The following is a 20413-nucleotide window of genomic DNA, read 5'->3' as shown; positions in this document are numbered from 1 at the left end:
CTCCCTCTAAGAACAAGAGCGTAGCTGAGCTGCAGGAGCGCTCGGAGGAGGTCATGGAGTGGGTTCTTAAGGTGACCCACAGGGTGGTCCTGCCTGCCATGGCCCGGGTCCTCCACATCCGCAAAGACCAAGATGGCCGCCCGCTGTCCGCCGCCATCTCCTACAGCAGCTGTGACTCCCAGAGTGACAGGTCCTCTTCCGCAGGGTTGCTGTCCACAGCTAGCCCCGTCACTGGCTCTCTGACTGGCATGGTATGTTTCAACCCTGCTGATTCTCCCCAGGACCAGGCCTCTTCTCTGGGCTCCACCCAGCCCTACGTCCCCCAGGGCATTCTGAGAATGATCTCAGAGAGGTTCCACCCTCTGCTGATAGGAGGGCAGGGATCCAGGCCCCAGAGCAGGCTGCTGGGTGGCAGGCCTCCGATGTTGGACTCTGATAGGCCCACGGAGGAGGACGTCCTCGCCACGGCATCCCTCACCGTGGCAGAGATTCTGTTGAAGGTGCAGGCGGTGATGGATAAACAAGAGCACGATGCAGACGACAAGCTGTCAGCCTGTGTCGAGGAGCTCTACGAGTCTGTCATGGGAAAGGTGCTGGATAAGTTTGCATTCCACCACCCCGGCTGCTTGCTGTCGGACTGCCATGTGACCAGCATCTCCCAGGACCTGATATACAACGCCTGGCAGGATGCCAAGGAGAAGATTCAGGTCCTCGCCAACAGTCACACCAACGCCATCAATGAGCTGGTGTCCCCGTGGCCCCCGTCGTCTGCCGAAACAAGGGAGAGGATGGAGATGGCCTCCTTCCTCACTGGCAGCGTGGCGGAGGCAGAAGAGATGGGGAAGGCGATGGCTCCGCCTTCCCCCTCTCTGCCAAAGGGGCTCTCCGCGGAGAGCCTCTCTGGAATCCTGACCCGCCACGCCCTGTTCCAGAGCCCGGGCGTGGTCCCCACGGAGGAGAAGCTGGAGCTGGTGAGGATGGTGGGGGGCTTCCTCCAGGAGATGGAGCCCACAGAAGGACGCTCTTCCCTGGACCAGCCCCAAGAGGCCTACGAGGCCTCCCTGGTCCAGAGTGTGGCCACGGCCTGCAACGTGATCCACAACGTCCTGAAGAACTTCCACGCAGCCCAGCAGCTGATTGGGCAAGTGGAGGTGGCAGACTTCCTGCAGCCTGGAAGTAAGACCTTCACCATGGTGGTGGAGTGTGTTAGCCAGAGCCTGCTAGGAGATGTTGCCGTGGAGCTGGATGCCCTGTGGAGGAGGAGGAGCTCGGGGGCCAGCCTCAACAGTAGCGGGAGCAGCAGGAATCAGGAATACCTCCGTCTTGACACCCAGCAGGAGCGACCAGTGGAGTGCAGCTCTGCTAGCAAGGAGGAGCAGGAGGAGGAGGATCCTCAGAAGAAGGAGGAGACCGCCCCTCCCTCCTCCAGGAGTACTAGCGCCAGGAGCGATGCTAGCAGTGCTGCCAGCTACCAAGACCTCAGCTTCACCGCTGAAAACATGCTGGACATCATCATGCGGATGGCCTACTTGGCCTCCAGTTCCTCCCCTGACAACAACGACAAACGCGACGAAGCCTCGTCCGTCAAATCGTTCGACCAAGAGGAGTACGACATGGAACGCCTGCTGGCATCCCACAGCATGTGCACCAGGATGTTCCAAGGGAGGATCCACCACTTCTTCAAGCAGTTGATTGAGTGTATTTATCAGCTTCTCCTGGACACCCCCATGGGACGACTCCCCTCGACACCCCATTGCCGCTCCGAGCCCAACTTCCAGAACCTGGAGGACAAGGAACGTCTGGACCAGGAGTTCTTCACCCCTCTGCTGTACTATTTTTTACAGATGGCCTTCAAGAGCCTGATGGGGAACCTGCTGGGCGAAGAAGACCTCAGGGACGACCACCGGGCCGACTCCTGCAGCGATGCGTCCTCAGACGGCAGTGACAGCAGCACTGACAGCAGCAGTGACAGCAGTGACTGTCCTTCCCTGGACTGGTCCCGTGGGATGACGCCGGGCCCCAGGCATGGGGTTGAGGGTAGAAGGAGATCGCAGAGCAGGTTGAAGCCCTCCTGCAGCCAGGACCAGAGGCGGGCGCTGGAGGCCATTTGTGAGGTGTTGACTACCCAGGCGGGGAGTGACCTCTACAAGACCTGCAACGACCCACAAGAAGACATGGTTGTTGTCCGCAAAGGTAGAGATATAGACATTTTAACCTTTAGATATAAACAAAATGGTAACTATGCTTTTGTAAGACATGCGATTGTAAGACAAATTTGTAAGTATTGAAATCTGCTGAATGAGAGTGTAGTTCAAGTAATTAACTATAATAATAGTATTGTAGTTAACAGTCAAAATATGTTATGAGAAAAGTATAGTTAATTGCTATAATAGTAAAAGTTTAGATAAAAGTGAGTTTTCTTGTGCCAGGCCTTGATGCTGAAGCCATGGCCAGGGTAGGTAACCTAGCCAGCTCCTCCTCTGAAGACCAGGAAGTGACAACAGGAAGTCTCGATCCAGAGTCAGGTCTCACCAACCAGGAAGTAGGACAGCCTGAGATGGATGACAACGAAAACGCTGACTACCCTGATGATTTCCACGAAGTGGAAGAAGGGTCAGATTGCCAGATGAATTACTTTTCCAAGGGTGCATTGATCGAGGAAGAGGAGAAGGATGAATATGATGGAGCTGCAGGCCTCCCTGAGGAGGTCCAGGATCATCCCTCCCTACCCGTGAGCCCCTCTGAGACCCCCTCCCTCCAGCCCGGGGAGGTTCTGATCCAGGAGAAGGTCCTGATATCCCCCCGGCCCAGCGCCCTGCACCACCAGACCCTGCATGACCTGCTGCACAGGCTGGTGGGACGCCTGGCCCTCCAGGGGCCCCTTCGTTCCTGCTTCACCCCCACCAACTCGGAGATAGAGGCTGTCCTCCTCCGAGACGTGAGCTGGTTTCTCTGGAACCAGGCCGGGATCGGCCTCGTCCTGGAGCACGAACCCCAGAACCCGCTCTTCGGTGGCGCTGACGCCCTAGACGCAATGTTTGAGGCGACCTACGCTGAGCTGATGCTCTGTTCCGATAGCAACAGAGCCCAGGTCCACTCTGCCCTCCAGGGAGGGGCAGGCATCGTCTGCATCGCCGAGAACGTTGCCACGGTGATCTGCCGTCACGCCGAGTTTTGGCGCCCTTCTGCCGTATCGGGTGAGAGTCATGATCTGGAAACAGGTTGTGAGGAGAAGGAGAGCACAGAGGTCTCTGCTGGCTTGGAAAAGGCCGGTGGAAGTTCCAGCCCCTTCATAAGCAACACAAGCTTCGATGACGGGTTTGAAATGGACACTGCTGGCTTGGAAAAGGCCAGCAGACTCACCTCCTGCCTCTCATCCTCCTCCACTTCCTGGTCCTGCTACTCCTCCTCTTCTTCCACCTCTGTTCTCTCCTCTCCTTCGTCCTCCAAATCCTCCATCAGCTCCTCCACCTCCAGGGGCTCCACGGCTCAGGCCCCTAGCCCAGAGGGACATCATTTGGGAAAGACCGACACCCCCATCCTTCAGAAAAGGTTCACACTGGTAAGTTGAAAACAACACTACACACTGGCACTAGGTAGATCTGACCTGAGCTGTGTCAGCGATAAGAAGGGATGACATGTGACAATCTCAATGTGTGTCTTTGCTCTCACTTCCAAACCCAGAAGAAAGAGAAGACTTTCCTTAAGGATGGACAGAATGTGGCTGCTAAGGGAAGAAAGACAGGCATATTTTTCAAGACAAACAAAGTTTCTCCCCTTAGCGCTGAACGTGAGATCCTGACTGCATATTTGCTCATTTAGGAGCCCACTTTAGTTGGCTCTCCCACCATTTCACACACACAGACTTGCACACAAACACTCACACACACACAGGCATACAGATATGCACACACACACACACACTATTTTTAAGTGAGAGGTCACAGTGCTGAAGTTCCGTGTGATGTCATACCTTGTTGTGTGATGGTGTTTCCTGTCCAGGTCCAGACCTTGGTGAGTCCTCCATTGCTGGAGGAGAGGAGAAAAAGAAGAAGAAGAAGAAAAAGTCCTTTAAAGATTTCTTCCGGGGGATCTCTGCGGCTCTCTCCGGGGCTTTCTGCTTTGGCTGCGTGAAGGATATTCACCAGTAGAGGGCGCCACCTGCAGAGTCAACTGGCTGGCAGAGAGAGAGAACCTGTCACTACCACACTAGCCACACAGAGAGGCTGATTAGCATTTGTTAGAGTAATTGTACACAACCACTTAACATTAGTGTAAAACTTACCTTAAACACTAGCAGACGTGTATGTAAAACGTTTACATACACATGACCAAATGTGTATGTGTTTGAGAATGCTACTTCAGTTATTTCAAAATAGTTGTTATTGTTACCCAATTTAAAAAGGGCCTTCTTTTTTTATTATTAGATATTTATATAGCACTTTTCTACCTTAGCGGCACTCAAAGCGCTTTACAATGTTTGCCTCTCATTCACCCATTCATACTCACACTCGCACATACCGACGGCAGCGAGCTGCCATGCAAGGCTACAGCCTGCCCATCGGGAGCAACTTGGTTCAGAGTCTTGCTCAAGGATACTTCGCACATGACGTAGGAAAAGTCGGGGATTGAACCGCCAACCTTGCGATTAACAGACAACCCTCTCTACCCCCTGAGCCACAGCCACCCCCGAGATTTAAACACACCACCGTTCTTCTTTGTTCCAAGTGGTCTTGCTTGCCTCTGCTCACACATGTTTAGCTAACAGACACACAGAGACACACACAGTTACAAACGGTCCTGGTTATGCCTCGTGCCAGATATTGATTTATGGTGTGTGTGAGCCACTCTGTTTGATAACTTTAATTTTTTGGAGCCTCATGTTTTTACATAACTCAAATGTTCCCTCCTGTTGATGGAATCTTAGGAATGTTGTTAAATTATATAAAATATAGTAAAACGTCTATTTAATAAATAGCCTATATTTTAAAAAGATATACGTAAAAATGTAAATTGTGAGGACACCCCTAGCAAAATTGAGTGGAATAAATGGTGTCATTTTACAACTCCGATTGTAAACGATGCGCCTTACTTAAGTAATAAACCTTGAACAACTCCCAATTAAATGTGGAACGACCTATTTTCCTGTCATGGAACCCGTGTTGTCTGATGAACTACAGAGCGAGCAGTCGTGAACTGGACTTCACGGATGTCCAGTTAAATGCATACGTCTGACTCTCCGATCAGACGCCAGCGCAATGGCTTTCGTGTTGATGTTTGAGTTCACTTGATAGGGAGTGCCTCCCTCCAGTCCGGCAAAGTCAAAGCTATTTTCATGTCTATTGAAATTAATAAATTGTCAAATCAGTAGACCTAAGTGTGACTGTGTATAGAATCAAAATATGAATCATAATTGTTTTTTATTGCCATATAAGTTTACGCAAACACAGAATCTACTGTGGCAGGAAGGTGCATACGATCTTAATTTAAAAAAGTAGAATGTAAAATTAAATGTTAAAAGAGGTGCTGTCAAACGATTAAAATATTTAATCGCGATTAATCCCATTAATGTCATACTTAACTCGCGATTAATTGCAATTAATTGCACATTTTATCTATTCTCAATGTCCATTGATTTCTTTTTGTCCCATGCGTTTTTCTCATTTTAATGCTCTTATCAACATGGAAAAGTGGATCGGATTGCTTACTGCAAATGTTTTATTGAAAACAACATTATAATTGCCTGGCTTTGACAACGGGGCAGAGAATTCACATCAGCTGCCTGCTTGGCCATCCAGTGGAATTTCAGAATGGACGTGCTGCGATGATAGCTCAGTTCACAACGACAAAACACACAGATCACTTTGGTCTTGTCAATGGAACCATGGCAACTTTTTCAAAGTGAATTTTCGATCCATAATCTTACAGTGTACCTGCTAAAATTTGGCTGTACTCTTTGCCCAGCCTTCTCCTTTAATTTAAGGATAACACTACATGTTCTATGAACTCATTGTTTCAAAAACAGCCCATGTAATGCATCCTCAAGAGACACATTTACAGGGGAGAAACTGGGCCTTGAAAGTCAAACAGTGCAACCAAAGTGTAGGAAGGAGACACCATCTATTGGTCATATTCTAGTTTAACAGGGTTGACACAGACATCATTGGTTTTGACGTAATAAACCAGCACTGCAATTAACAATATGTTTTGCATCATTTGTATTTGTTGTTGTACAACTAGTGTTCATATTTAGTACTTGATTACAAACACATTTATTTGCTCTTGAGCATGTGAGACTTTGACCGTCATGGAAACAGACAAACAGACAGAGGTGCTAAATGGCTCCTCTGGTGCCGACTGAGAGCTCATTAGTAAAGTTTGTTGACTATTCTGGAAGGTGGTGGGAGAGGAAGAGGAGATGATGAAGATGGTGATGCAAGTCAGGAGGAAGGACACAAGGAAAAGGGGAGACAGAGAGGAAGCTGAAGGACCAGCCTTTCAGAGATAAATAGGAGGAGAGGCTAGTGGTGAGATTGGGCAGGGAGGTGGGAGAGCTGATCTGTCTTCGTCTGCCTCCTCATGCTGATCCTGCCAGGAGAGGAGGAGATACAAGATCTTCTTTCCTGCCAGCTCAACACTTCCTGTCAGACGCAGGTTCGCTCCAGGAACGAATCTGCCCTCATCTACATTGCCCTCTCCTTTGTGTCTCTGCTGACGGTGCTGCTCAACATGCTGGTCCTCATCTCCATCTCCCACTTCAGGCAGCTCCACACCCCCACCAACGTCCTGATCTTCTCCCTGGCCCTGGCCGACCTCCTGGTGGGAGCACAGATGATCCCCCTGGAAATGATCACCAGATCCAACCCATGCTGGTACCTGGGCAGGCTGATGTGCTATCTGGTCCCCTATGCCAGCTATATCTTTACGTTCTCCTCTATATGGAACCTGTCTCTCATATCTGTTGACCGCTACATTGCTGTGTGTGAACCATTCCTGTATCCCTCCAGGGTCACGATGTGGAGAACTATTTCATCTAGTGTCCTAATCTGGATTTGTTCTATAATTTACTGCGGATGGATAATGATGGACCACTTAGGTAACCTACATGCATATGATAGCTGTACTGGACTGTGTGTGGTAATATATTTACCATATTCTGGTATTGTCGACCTCCTTGTCTCATTTCTCTGCCCTTGTTGTGTCATAGTGGTTCTCTATATAAGAATATTCACTGTTGCAATCTCCCAGGCCAGGAGCATCAAGTCAAAGTCATTAAGCATTGAGTCGGACTTGATGAAAACGAGTAAATCAGAGAGAAAAGCAGCAAAAACTCTCAGTATAGTTATAGTGGTTTATCTGCTTTGCTTTGCTCCATACTTCTGTTCACCTTTGTCTGACAATTGGTTTTCACAGATTGTTATGATTTGGATTTTTCAGATGAACTCCTGTCTCAACCCTCTGATCTATGCTTTCTTTTACCCATGGTTTAAAAAGTCTGTGAAATGCATCATAACCCTGAAGATACTGCAGCCCTTCTCCTCTGAACTCAACCTGATGTAGTGTCTATTTTACATTGTTAACCTTCTTACTGTGTCTTAGAAAGAGTCAGGGTTTTAATGGTTTGATTAATGATTGAATGTGAATAACCTGAGTTGTTACACCTGCTGAGTGCACAGGGTTACTGTGCTTCATCCAATCATATTAGATATACTACGGAAATTATGGGATATGTATCATATTTGACTCCATTTATTGATTGATTCTATACCTGCTGAGTGCACTGGGTTACTGTGCCAGTCTGCATCTTGCAGCTTGTTCAGAGAGTGGGGATGTGGGAAGGATGATTCATCACTGACTTTCTGCAGGGAGAGTTGTAGCCTTGACCCCATTACCATGTCAATAGTCTGGCCAGGACAAACAATGCTGCTAGGTTCAATTCAAAGGTAAAGAAAATTAAAGCTAAGGTCAGGAAAATAAGGAAAAAATAAGTATTATACGATTTCAAAATTATTTGTATTACAGCAAGAGAGCATTTCAGTTCAATCTTATTCTGCATCCCTACATGTGTGAGTGGTTATATCTGTCCATCTTAGATAGACTGCACTATGTTAATCTGCTACAAATGATGATTAGATTTAACATGGAACATTTGTTTCAATATTCCATGTTTTTTCATAGTTGACACATTATGTGCTGCATTTTTTTTGTAGAGTCTCATGTATTTGCTGTTATACCCAACAGATATACCTAAATACTGTACGATTTTAACAACTGAAATGTGAAAGCTTCGAAAAATAAAAGAGCTCTTTCCCTGATTGTCTTCTTGCAGTGTGTGCTTTTACATTTTCTAGAAGTTTGAAGTTTATTGCACGTCCCTGTCAGAAACTACTACAGTAAGTTAGTCATTAGACTAAGAGGGTATACAATGATAGCTTGTCCTTTTTTATATTTAAATATTTTTAGGGCCATTCTAGCAGCATTAATTCAAAATTGTATGCCAAATCATACCAAACAAAAAGGGTGAAAGGTCATGACAAAGTCAGAATTGAAGGGATGAACAAAGCACTGCCAGTCAAGATGAGTGCAGGAAGAAAGTGCCATCTGCTGGCCAAAAGATGGCACTACAATCAACCACAAATTACCGATGCCATTGTTTCTATAATGTGACTGGTTTCAATACTGGGGTGTTTGAATTACACAGCCAGCCTTATACACATCTCATACACAACTCTCCTGTCTGTTTACACAGCAGTTGTTGATTCATGCAGCACAAATATTCTCTTTACTGTAACGTATACATAAGGCTTGCAATTTTGAGTAACTCTTAGAAGATGCATAATATGAGACGTTTCTGTTTTGATTTTAATTATAAAACCTGTACTGTAACAGACACAAAACGTTCAGTAAAATATATAATGATAATAATAATTAAAAACAAATATATTACAGTATAAAAATCTGAACATATACATATCCAACATGTGAATGCCAATACTATAGTAGAATTAACATGATCTCTAAGATGCATAACATAACATAATGACCTGTGCTTATTCATACTGTAGTTTCATAAATCATTTAGCCTACTTAGTTTATCAAAGTAAAAGACTTTTGCTACAAGGCACGTACTTGAATGAGATGAGGTGTCAAACCATTATAGAAACCCCTGACCATTTTCTTGAATCCTTCCGCCTACCTTTCCTTCCTGTCTTCATCACCCCTCAGCCCCCACCCTATTGGAAATCTCAACCAACTTCACTAATGAGCTTTAACTGTCAGTCGGCACCAGAGGAGCCATTTAGCACCTCTGTCTGTCCTAATGGTCTGTTTGTCTGCTTGCATGACGGTAAAAGTCTCACAGGCACAAGAGCAATCAAACGTGTGAAGTTTCCAAGTACTAAATCTGAACCAAGCAACAAACGAATCTGACACCTACCACCTAACAATGTCATTAGGAAGCTCCCGGGATTAAAGAGACAAACCTGTTGACAGATTAGTGCTTGCATCAGTCTGTTGACCTCTGCTGTTAAGCTAATTGGCCGGGCAGCCATGATCTGGTAAAGAGCAATGACAGGAAAGCATGTCTCGTATTATGTTTTAATATTTTATGTCTTGTCGTTGTCTGTTGGTTTAGGAGTGTGTGCTTGTGTGTGTGTGCATATGTGTGTGCGTCTGTGTGTGTGCGGGTAACAAACACCACTGTTGTCTCATGTCTCCAGGATGGCAAGGATGGCATCGTCAAGGAGGTCTACCCCGGCGACAGTGTCCACAGACCGCTCAGCATCCTGGATGTCATCACTGTAAGATATGATGTCACTTCCTGTTTGAGTCATCAACGGTCGTCACATTTTCGGACGTGGACTTGGACTGTACTTTTGATTGGTCACTTCAGTACGGACGAACATGGGACACGTCATCATTCACAGTGGTTATGGATCAAATCTAAATCTATCTGGGTGAAGATAAGTTGTAACTTCTACTGAATGTGTGTGATCAGAAATCAAGCTCACTCAAACAATTGAAAATTACTGTTAAAATATGTTTTTCTCCCATCCTTAAACTCAAAGCTAATTGTGATACCACAGGAAATGCAAGTATTATACAGAAAAAAACACTGTTGTTGATACGACCATATTGATAATATTGTTGACATATATATGTGTGTGTGTGTTCCAGGGCCACCAGAAGCCATACAAGACTGTGTTGGCACGGGCAGCCGAGGTGTCCACTGTTCTATGTCTACCAGTTGAGACCTTCCTCTCCATCTTTGAGAAGCACCCCAAAAGCCTTGTGAGGGTGGTACAGGTGAGCTGTGTGTGCATGTGTGTGTGTGTGTGGGTGTGTGTGTATGCTGAAACCCTCTTACTTTCACCCTCTTCATGTCTGTTGCAGATCATCACGGTCCGCTTACAGAGAGTCACCGTGCTGGCCCTGCACAACTGCCTGTGCCTCACCAACGAGCTCTTTAGCCATGTTGGTGTCAGACACATACACACACACACACGGCATGTGGACTTCACATGAGTCACACTCCAGTCTTTCAACATCCTCGTCTAGCACACTTTTTGACTCTCTCTCTCCCCCCCCCCCCCCCCCCCCCCCCTCTCTCTCTCTCTCTTTCTCTCTCTGTCACACACACACACATGTCCTGCATGAGATGCAGGCCCTGTGCCTGCTGCCCCTCTCCCCCCACCCGACGCGTACCAGCCCGGTCCGCCGCGCCAAGTACTTCGGCAGCCTGACGGTGACGAAGGAACACCGGGAGGCTGCCGTGACGGGGGACGTGCCTTGTGAGGCTGGGAAGGCGGAGACTGGGAGGGAGGAGGCACTTGGAGGGAGGGAGGCTGGGAGGGAGGCTGGGATGGAAACTTGGAGGGAGGGAGGCTAGGAGGGAGACTGGGAGGGAGACTTGGAGGGAGGGAGGCTGGGATGGAGACTTGGAGGGAGGGAGGCTGGGAGGGAGACTTGGAGGGAGGGAGGCTGGGATGAAGACTGGGAGGATATGAAAGACAGACAGAAGGGATCGGCGAGGGTGGGGAATCTGAGAGGGAAACAAAGTATTTACACATCATGTGACGGTGAGGTGAAAAGGTCATAGTAAATGCTGTGTCGTCTGACTTGTGTGTGTGTGTGCAGCAGGGGACCATGGAATGGACGACACCACCGTGCCAACCCTGAGCAAGACCATCTCCATGCCTGTAGACATCGCCTGTGAGCAGCACCTTTCACCTGGCTCCACCCCCCCCTCCCTCCCTGTCCTTCCCCTTCTCTACATTCACCCTCTCCTTCCTTCCTGTCTCTCTGTCTCTTTCTTGGTGGCATCCCTCCCTCTCTCTTTTCCTCTTCCCTCTCTCTCTCTGTCTCCCCCTTCCCCCCATCTCTCGGAGCTGGATGGGTAACCCCGTGTGCTCTGTGCTGTGTCCCGTGCAGGCATGCAGAAGGGCCGGCGTTCAGACTTTGACATGGCGTACGAGCGAGGGCGCATTGGCGTGTCTGCAGAGGACGGCAACACTCCGCCCGCCTTCACGCGGGTCAGCGCACGTACACACACACACGCACACAGAGACATACAGTATAATGATCCTTGATCCTCCATATCTCAGACCGGGCCTCTCATTTAGCTTTTTTATTTTCAAACTCACTCTTGACCAGATATGAGTCTCGTCTCTAAAGCCTGAAGTTCCCCCAGATTCCCCCAGACATGAGTCTTTAATCCAGACCCCAGATTCCCCCAGACATGAGTCTCTTATCCAGACCCCAGATTCCCCCAGACATGAGTCTTTAATCCAGACCCCAGATTCCCCCAGACTCTAACCGCCTCCCTCCCTCCCTCCAGTCTGATCAGCGGGAGAGGAAGGTGACGGTGGACGACGTTCCCTCGGATGTGTACCTCTACCCAGAGGAGGAGGTGGGGCCTGAGGGCGGGTACGGGCCCCTCCCGGGCCGACCCTGCCCTGTTCGAGGAGGCCCAGAAGGAGCTCCTCAAACTCATGAGGATCGAGGTACCGCACAACGCCGGAGAGGGACTTTTATTTTGAAAGGGGCGGGCGTTGTTGTTGTCTTGAACGAGAACTCTCTTCTCTCCCCCTCTCCCCCTCTATCTCTCCTCTCTCCTCTCCCCCTCTCTCCTCTCCCCCTCTCTCCTCTTCCCCTCTCTCCCCTGACCTCTCTCTCTCTCTCTCTCTCTCTCTACTCTCTCTGTCCATGTGTTTGAAGTGGTCCTGCTCCTCTTCCTCTTGGACATTGGGAGCCCATGGTTCGGAAGGAATGTTAGTAATACCACTTGAACTGGACTTAGCTATAGCTTACCTCTGGGCATGTTATTGTGTGTGATTAAAGGGAGACATTCACTCTGCCTACTCAACAGATTGACAGCCCATTTACTCCATTCAAATTGGCCTCACATTCTCCAAGTCACACACCCCAATACTCTAGTCCCTGATTGGTTTAGCCCTGCCCCCACCCACCTCCAGAGTCAGTCATACCAATGGGTCAGAGAGACAGAGGAGCAAGATGGTCCCTGCTTCTTGTGGTCAGTCGTCCTGCTTGGTTCCACCTCCTGCCCTCCTCCTCCTCCTCCTCATCTCCACAGTTCTGGCACTTGGCTGACACACACACTCGCTGCTCCCTACAATGATTCACCAGCTTTCCAAGTCCTTTCCACGCTTGTTGCTTTTTTCCAACTTTACTCAGAAAGCTTTGAGCTTGGGTCTCAGTCCCCTTTAAGGGAAGCAGAGTCATGTAAAGGAATCCGAGGAGTCTATTTAGAGAGTCAGAGTCTGTTCACAGAGCCAAATCATCTGTTTACAGAGTCATAGTGTCTGTTAACAGTCAAATCTTCTGTTTAGAGTCATTGAATCTGTTCCGAGATTTATTGAATCTGATTTCTTGATGATTTATTGATTGATTACTGATTTATTGAATCTGATTTTGAGAGGCAAACCACCTGTTTGCAGTGGTGTTGTGGTGCTGTGGTGTTGTGGTGTTGTGGTGCTGTGGTGTTGTGGTGTTGTGGTGTTTTGGTGTTGTGGTGCTGTGCGTCAGTTGGAGGTGGTCAAGAAGAGCGCCTACTGCGAGTAAATCTCAATCTTTGTCAACCCATCTGCCCGCCTTTTCCTCCTCCTCCTCCTCCTCGCCCAGCACCCGTTCTAGAACAGCAGCGTTCTAGAACCACACACACACATTTCATGTGCTCTGAGCATGTCAGATGTTCCTGGTTGGTCTGACGGGATCCTTCGGACTCTACTGTGTTTTGGTTCAGACGTGCACCTGCCCGGGGGCGGACTTCACCGACCTGGCCGAGATCGGGTCCAGGATCGAGCCGGTCCAGAGCTGCGTGGCTGCGGACAGTACGACAACACTGATTCACTCACGCTGACTCGCTCACGCTGACTCGCTCACGCTGACTGTCTACCGCTGACTGTCTACCGCTGACTGTCTAGCGCTGACTGTCTACCGCTGACTCGCTCACGCTGACTTGCTCACGCTGACTGTCTACCTCTGACTGTCTACCGCTGACTCGCTCACGCTGACTCGCTCACGCTGACTGTCTACCGCTGACTGTCTACCGCTGACTGTCTAGAGCTGACTGTCTACCGCTGACTCGCTCACGCTGACTCTCTCACGCTGACTGTCTACCGCTGACAGTCTACCGCTGACTGTCTACCGCTGACTGTCTACCGCTGACCGTCTAGCGCTGACCGTCTACCACTGACTCGCTCACCCTGACTCGCTCACCCTGACTCGCTCACGCTGAGTCGCTCACGCTGAGTCGCTCACGCTGAGTCGCTCACGCTGACTGGCTAACGCTGAGTCACTCACGCTGACTGGCTAACGCTGACTGGCTAGCACAGACTCGCTAAGACTGACTTGCTAGCACTGACTCGCTTTGACAGATGCATTGAGATCTTACTTAAAGTGATATACGAAAATAAAATACAACATTCATTTGGATGGACACTTAAAAAGACTCAGGAGATGTCTGTTGTGGACAACATCTCTCTGGCGTTACCGTGTGAAGATGCCTGTCTCGATAGAAATAATAGAAAGGCTCTCATGTGTCTCTACTGGAATTGTGCCGCGCCCCTCAGCAGAGGAGTCGGACTGTCTGAAGGAGTACGAGGAGGAGTGTCATGCCCTCTGCCCCCTAATGGTGGGTTGTTGTTTGTGTTTCCCGGTTGTGGGTGTGGCCATGGTCTCCAGTCCCAATAGGGGTTATGCGCAACATTCTTCCGGGTTCTACAAAACAGATGTAACTACTTCCGGCCGGCCGCTTTTAAGGTAAACACAGCGTAGTAAAGGCCACCTACTATAGCCGGTGTTTAAAGGAGCTACCCTTAATTACAATTTCCCATGTACACAGGATTGCCAAACGGACTTCCAGAGCCCCGACTACCCTGGGGAGTACCCTTTTTGTTCGCAGATGATTAAAACATTCAAACGAAGACTGTACCTGTAGAAGTCCAAGTGGACTCAAAGAATGCAGTGTTTGGCAATCAACTGCAACAACTACCAGTGTGACAGTATTTATTTACAGGTCAATTTTGTCGGTAGCGTAATCTTATACACCTGCTAACTTTAACGTTTTTTTTGGCCTAGTAGTAGGCTAGTAAACGTAATTCCTTTTAGGGACGATAGGTCCTAGCTATAAAAACCAGAATAATGATATGGATATGACACTAAATTAAAATAAGCTTCTTAAATTAATTTGCTGAATTCATATATTTCATTGATAACTTAGCACTAGTTGTGTAGCTATGTAGCCTACTGTAACGTTTTAGTTAATGTGTAGAGCTAGTGTTAGTGCTACCTCCTGGGAAACGGTCTAACGTTAGGCTATTATAACGTTATATGAACTCATCACTTTATTCCTGTCACACTTAGCCTAATGTAGAGAGTAATACAACTTATAAAATCCTTGAACTTCCCTGTCACTATAAGTTATTTGGATCACCTAGCGCTGCAGATGTGTACAGAAGTGAGAAGCGGAAACGATTACATCTGTTTTCCGGTTCGAACTCTGAGCGCTTCACATAACCCCTATTACCCACTCACTCTGCCTCAGTCTCCACACCTGTCTCCCATCAACTCATCAGCCCTGCAGTTTATCAACCCTGGTTTTCACATCATTCATCGCCGGATAATAGTTTTGTCTACCCTCGGTAGTAGACCCCAAAGCCATTTCTTTTGAGGATAGTGGCTGGCTGATGAAGTTATTGGCTGGCTAGCCAGCTCAGCCAAAACCTAAATAGCTGCTGCAGCCGCCAAAATGTTAATAGCTACAAATGGCTGAAGCTGCCACTTCATGTCTACAGATGTGTATGTTATACTGATTTACTAGATCTCAATATTTCCAAGTTCTAAACAGTGTTTCCTCTAGGATTAGGATTTTTTTTTGCAGTGGGGGAAGGTCTGTCCGCCCTATCAACAGACGTGCAATTTACTGTAGCTAGCAAGGGAAGAATACAAACAATGAAAATCACCAGTTAACTTAATTTAAATAAAAAATTACTTTAGACTAATACAATAACAGGCTTAAATAAACTGACAACTTCGGTTATACGATTTACACTTCGTAAGGACGCACACACGCAATCTCAACATGAGGAAACACTGCTAAAAGAGTAGCCTACAAAAATATCGATAACTAGTCCTGACACAAAGACAAACGGCATTGTAGTCCTGACAAAACGGCATTCATACTTCCAAAAACTGAAGATCTAACAAAAGTCTGAGTATCCAACGTAGAAATTGGGAAAGTATGTGAGAACAACACAATTACCGTTTCTAGTTGTTTCCGTCATTTTAGCTGAGCGTGAGAGAAAAATGCATTCTTTCTTTTACTGTCTATGTGTCTATGATCATCACTATAGGAAAACGCGCAATTCTAAAACTGGTTGTTCCCATCCTTGATTGTCTTTAACATTCCATATTACTGCGCATCGAATATTTCAAATTGAAAAAGACGGCAAAGATGTCCATCTGGCTGTTGCGTGGTAACGATTTATGTAGGAAATAAGCGCAGCTAGTTCTGGCAGGGCAATCGGGCAGCGCGCGTCAGTCAGTGATCGGGGACGTAAGGCGTTTTACTCCACCTTCCTTACTCCTCCCACTACCACACCCATGTAGCAGCGCATATCCATTGGGCCACGTCCGATAAGGCGTCTTTAAAACGCGCGGATATGCACACACTCACCCCGGTCGTTGTATGATCAGTGCTGCTGCCACCCTCCACCGTCCCCTTCTCCCCCATGCTGTCTGTATCTATCAGGATTATAATCGGGATTATATCTCTATTGCTCCCTGCCTCATATGTCATGTATGTATGTGTTGCATCGAGGAGGCAGGGAGTGCTTCCCTTAGATCATCCACTCCGCCAAAGTAAATCTACATGTCCATGTCATGTAACAATAAATGCTCAAATCTAATACAAGTCAAGTCAAGTCTTTTATTTGTCAGGTGCACAGAGCAACACAAGGTTAGACTGGGCACTGAAATTCTTAAGACAAGACAACGCAAGCACCTGGCATAACATAACATATAAGTACACAGAACAAATTTACATCTATGCTGAGCTTAGATAAGTGAACTTCCTGAATATACAGATAGCAATAAATAAACGACTATACTAACCCTAACACTAAAACTTCCTAAATTATAACAATAAATAGTACGCTATACTAACCCTAATACACACAAAAAAAAAAAACTGTTACAACCCTATAACCTAATCTAACCGAAGTGGAGTACAGTGCAGTAGTGCAAATTTGCAGATCAGTGACTAAGTCAATGACCAAACAGGAGCCTGGTGGCGAGGTACAGTAGTGCAATGTTACTGAAAGAGCAACCAGTAGCAGAAAGTGACAGTGTATAAGTGACTAGTGTGCAGTAAAAATGTCCATATCAGTGTTCATTGAGAAGCCTGATGACCCTTGGGTAGAAACTGTGGTCCAGTCTGCGTGTGCGCAACCGGATGCTGCGGTAACGCCTGCCAGAAGGCAACGGGGTAAAGAGACTGAAGGATGGGTGGGAACAGTCTCTTAGAATCCTGCTGGCTTTCCTTAGGCAACGTGTGTGGTAGGTGTCCTGTAGGGCTGGGAGCTTCCTGCCGATGATGAACTCAGCAGAACGGACCACACTTCGTAGGGCCTTGCGGTCCCGGTCTGTGCAGCTCCCATACCACACTGTGATACAACCAGTCAGAATGCTCTCTATAGTGCATCTGTAAAAGTTAGTAAGGATGACTAAGTCCATACCAAACTTCTTCAGTCTCCTCAGGAAGAAGAGGCGCTTGCGGGCCGCTTTGACCACCTTGTCCATGTGAACAGACCAGGTGAGGTCATTGCTGATGTTCACCCCGAGGAACTTGAAGCAGCTGACCTTCTCCACTTCCGATCCATTGATGAATAGGGGTGCAGGCTCCTCCTCCTGCCGCCTCCTAAAGTCCACAATCATCTCCTTGGTCTTGCTGATGTTAAGAGAGAGGTTGTTGTCCTGACACCATGATGTCAGGGTGTCAACCTCCTCTCTGTAGGCTGACTCGTCACTGTCAGAGATGAGGCCCACGATGGTTGTGTCATCAGCAAACTTAACGAGGAGGTTGGAGCTGTGCGTTGCCGCACAGTCGTGGGTGAACAAGGAGAACAGGAGAGGGCTGAGCACACAGCCCTGGGGGGTGCCTGTGTTGGTGATCAGTACAGATGAGGTGCGGTCACCGATTCTCACCACCTGTGGCCTCCCCGTCAGGAAGTGGAAGATCCACTTGCAGTGATTGTAATACGTGATTGTCTTGACTAAACTATACTTTGTAGTAGCGGAAGAATGACGGTTTATTATTAAACTATTTTGTTTCAAATTGTTTTTATTGATGAAACCATATCAAATATTTGTAGTAACAGTTTTAGAAAAGCAATAAGCCCTGCGAGTCCGTGGTTTACGCTGATTTTAGAACAGCTAAGGGGAGTTGTTAGGCACGACGCGAAGCGGAGGCCTCTTGGGGCTTATTGCTTAATTTTAATTGGTCATCAATTCACTGAGTCCTGTGTATCATAGCAACGAGCACGATAATATGGCGAATCCGGTGTGCAACATTGATTTCGTTTATCATTTATTTTTTGTGTGTGTATGTCTCTATGTGATAGATAGAATTATTGTTTGATGCAAATAATTTCAGCCTACCCTGCCGTCCTGTCTGTTTTTCATCACCATCAGTTCCCTCTGCACTTACCCCAACATTAAACCCCTCTGGACCATCCCTCCATTTTTGCGTGTCTGTGTTGTGCACTTGGGTCCACCACCACCACCCCGTAACACCCCGTTGAGCCCTAACCCTTGAACCCATGGCAAGCTGGTTCGTTACATTGGTTTGTCACCCACGCTCCCCCCCCCCCCGCCTCCTCAGACTGAAGACCAACTTGTTTCCTGAACTCGGTCCTTGCTCCCCGGCCTCACCTGTAGGAGCCACAAACAGAGAGAGACCCAGTGAGGTTCCTGGCTGGCCCCCACCCCCCAACGTCCTGCCTGTCTGGACACAGTCACACTTGGTCATTATTGGTATTCTTTCTGATTGAAGATACCAAAAGGTATTATGTTATCCAACATTTGTTTGCAGATGGATGGATGGTCATTTGGATGGATGGATGAATGGGTGGGTGGGTGGATATATGGATGTATGGATGGAAGGTTCGAAGGATGTATGGGTGGATGGGTGGGTCGGTGGGTTAGGGACCAAAATAATAGTCTAATTAATAACATGGTGATAAAAGGAAAAAAGAAAGCAATGCAGCTGTAGGTAAATAACTCAGAATTGAGTTGTGAATGTCAGTGAGTGTTTCAGCCATATAGCCTTTGAAGCAGAGGATGACAAGGCCATTTTAATCTGTCTTGAAAACACATACAAAACAATGAGGGTTGGTTTGCCCATTATCTACTATCACCCCCCCACACACACACACACCACCAACACAAACACCATCACCACGCACACAAACACATGCAACACACACACATTCAAACACACACACGCTGTCCATCTCTCTCCCAATCTCTGCTTTACATGGGCCATGTACTCGTTTCTAAAATGTCTCAGATGCCACTTGATTTAACCTACAGTACAGTTAATGATGCAAACTTGTGTTAGAGATGTTAATAGCTATATTAAACCAAATGTTGATAATTGTAAGTTTTGTAAAAAAAGGAAAACATTTATGTTTTCCGTTGACGCTGTGCTGCAAAATGTGTGAATGTATGCTTGAAACAGTTTTTTGTTTGACCCATTCATCATGTTCTCAATATTTTTTTGCTTTTTATTTATTTGTTGTGATACCACTGGCTTTTTCTTTTTTTATCTGCCGTTTTAACAGAGAAAAAAGGAAAATCCAACCGGATATTTGAATAAACCGCAGTAGTACATAAATAACTAGACTTTGCACAGATGAATATCTCGGATAACTAGTTTGTTGGAAAAAAACAATATATATATTTTTAGCTTTAGCTTTTAAGATGCCAGTGGGGACTGGAAAATGAATGGTATGTAACCTATTATTTAACATTGATAATATAAATGCTGAATAATGAATATAAATAACAATGTAAATTACCCTTGCTTTGTTACTTTGGTCAGTGTGGCATTGGTTGTAGTGTCTCCTGTATTTCCCTTGAATTTAAATTTAGGAAAACAATCTGGATAAGTGGGTGTATGAGTTTAGAGTTCTTATTTATTTGATTCTGTTTTCACTTTGATATATTTTCTGAGTGTGTTCAAACAATTAACTGATTGGTTTACTCTCACTACAAGGTAACACTTACAGGTAACGCATGAATAATTGAGTCTTAATGATTAGACAGATGACTAGAACTTGGTAGTCGTGGACAGAAATAATCTGATTATCTGTTTGCTGTAATAAGTGTTGAACTGAGAACACCAACACTGCAGTGACTCAAGCAGTCTGGTAAACTGATTTATTAATAATATGATAAGTTCAGATGTTCATATTTTAGTACAAATCAATTTGATGATACAGTCAAGTAATGAAATGTGTTTTTAAACATACAGAAACAATCACATAATTTATGTGCAAACAAAAGCCTAACATGTAACTAGAGTGTGGCGTAGATTCATTGAGATCAGGAAGTAGAAGGATTAACATTCCTTTTCACCCATGCCCTGAATCAGCTGAAGACACAAACATCTTTAACACAATACGTTGTTTTAAGATGATCATAAGATACCATTCACGCTCTCATGCACTAATAAAATTATTAGCAATACAAGTAAATACTTCAAATCAGGATCCACAACCCAGTTAGTTTACCTGACTGCATATTTCTTTTCAGTTTGCTTTTTGTTTGAACCAAGTATTATTGTTTGTCCTGCCCAGACTATTGACTGGGTAATGGAGTCAAGGCTACAGCT

General features: G+C 46.6%; 2 protein-coding genes across 2 annotated transcripts in view; both read left to right on the top strand.

The window, feature by feature from the left end:
* LOC124483714 overlaps positions 1 to 4151 on the top strand; it is a 60507-nt gene extending 56356 nt beyond the window's left edge. The window contains exon 9 of the mRNA XM_047044260.1: positions 4003 to 4151. Coding sequence (XP_046900216.1) covers positions 4003 to 4151 — 149 coding nt within the window. The remainder of the gene's footprint in view (positions 1 to 4002) is intronic.
* Positions 4152 to 6579: 2428 nt separating this feature from the next.
* On the top strand, positions 6580 to 7560 carry LOC124483713 (trace amine-associated receptor 13c-like). Its single transcript, XM_047044259.1, has one exon. The coding sequence runs from the start codon at positions 6580 to 6582 to the stop codon at positions 7558 to 7560; it is 981 nt and encodes a 326-aa protein (XP_046900215.1).
* Positions 7561 to 20413: the final 12853 nt, after the last annotated feature.

The sequence above is a fragment of the Hypomesus transpacificus genome, chromosome 21 (genome assembly GCF_021917145.1).
Source record: "Hypomesus transpacificus isolate Combined female chromosome 21, fHypTra1, whole genome shotgun sequence".
Classification (NCBI taxonomy): domain Eukaryota; kingdom Metazoa; phylum Chordata; class Actinopteri; order Osmeriformes; family Osmeridae; genus Hypomesus; species Hypomesus transpacificus.
This window is presented reverse-complemented; position numbering and strand designations above follow the sequence as displayed.

Excerpts from the sequence above, each read along its gene's own strand:
- LOC124483713 (XM_047044259.1), top strand. The coding sequence starts at position 6,580 with ATGCTGATCCTGCCAGGAGAGGAGGAGATACAAGATCTTCTTTCCTGC.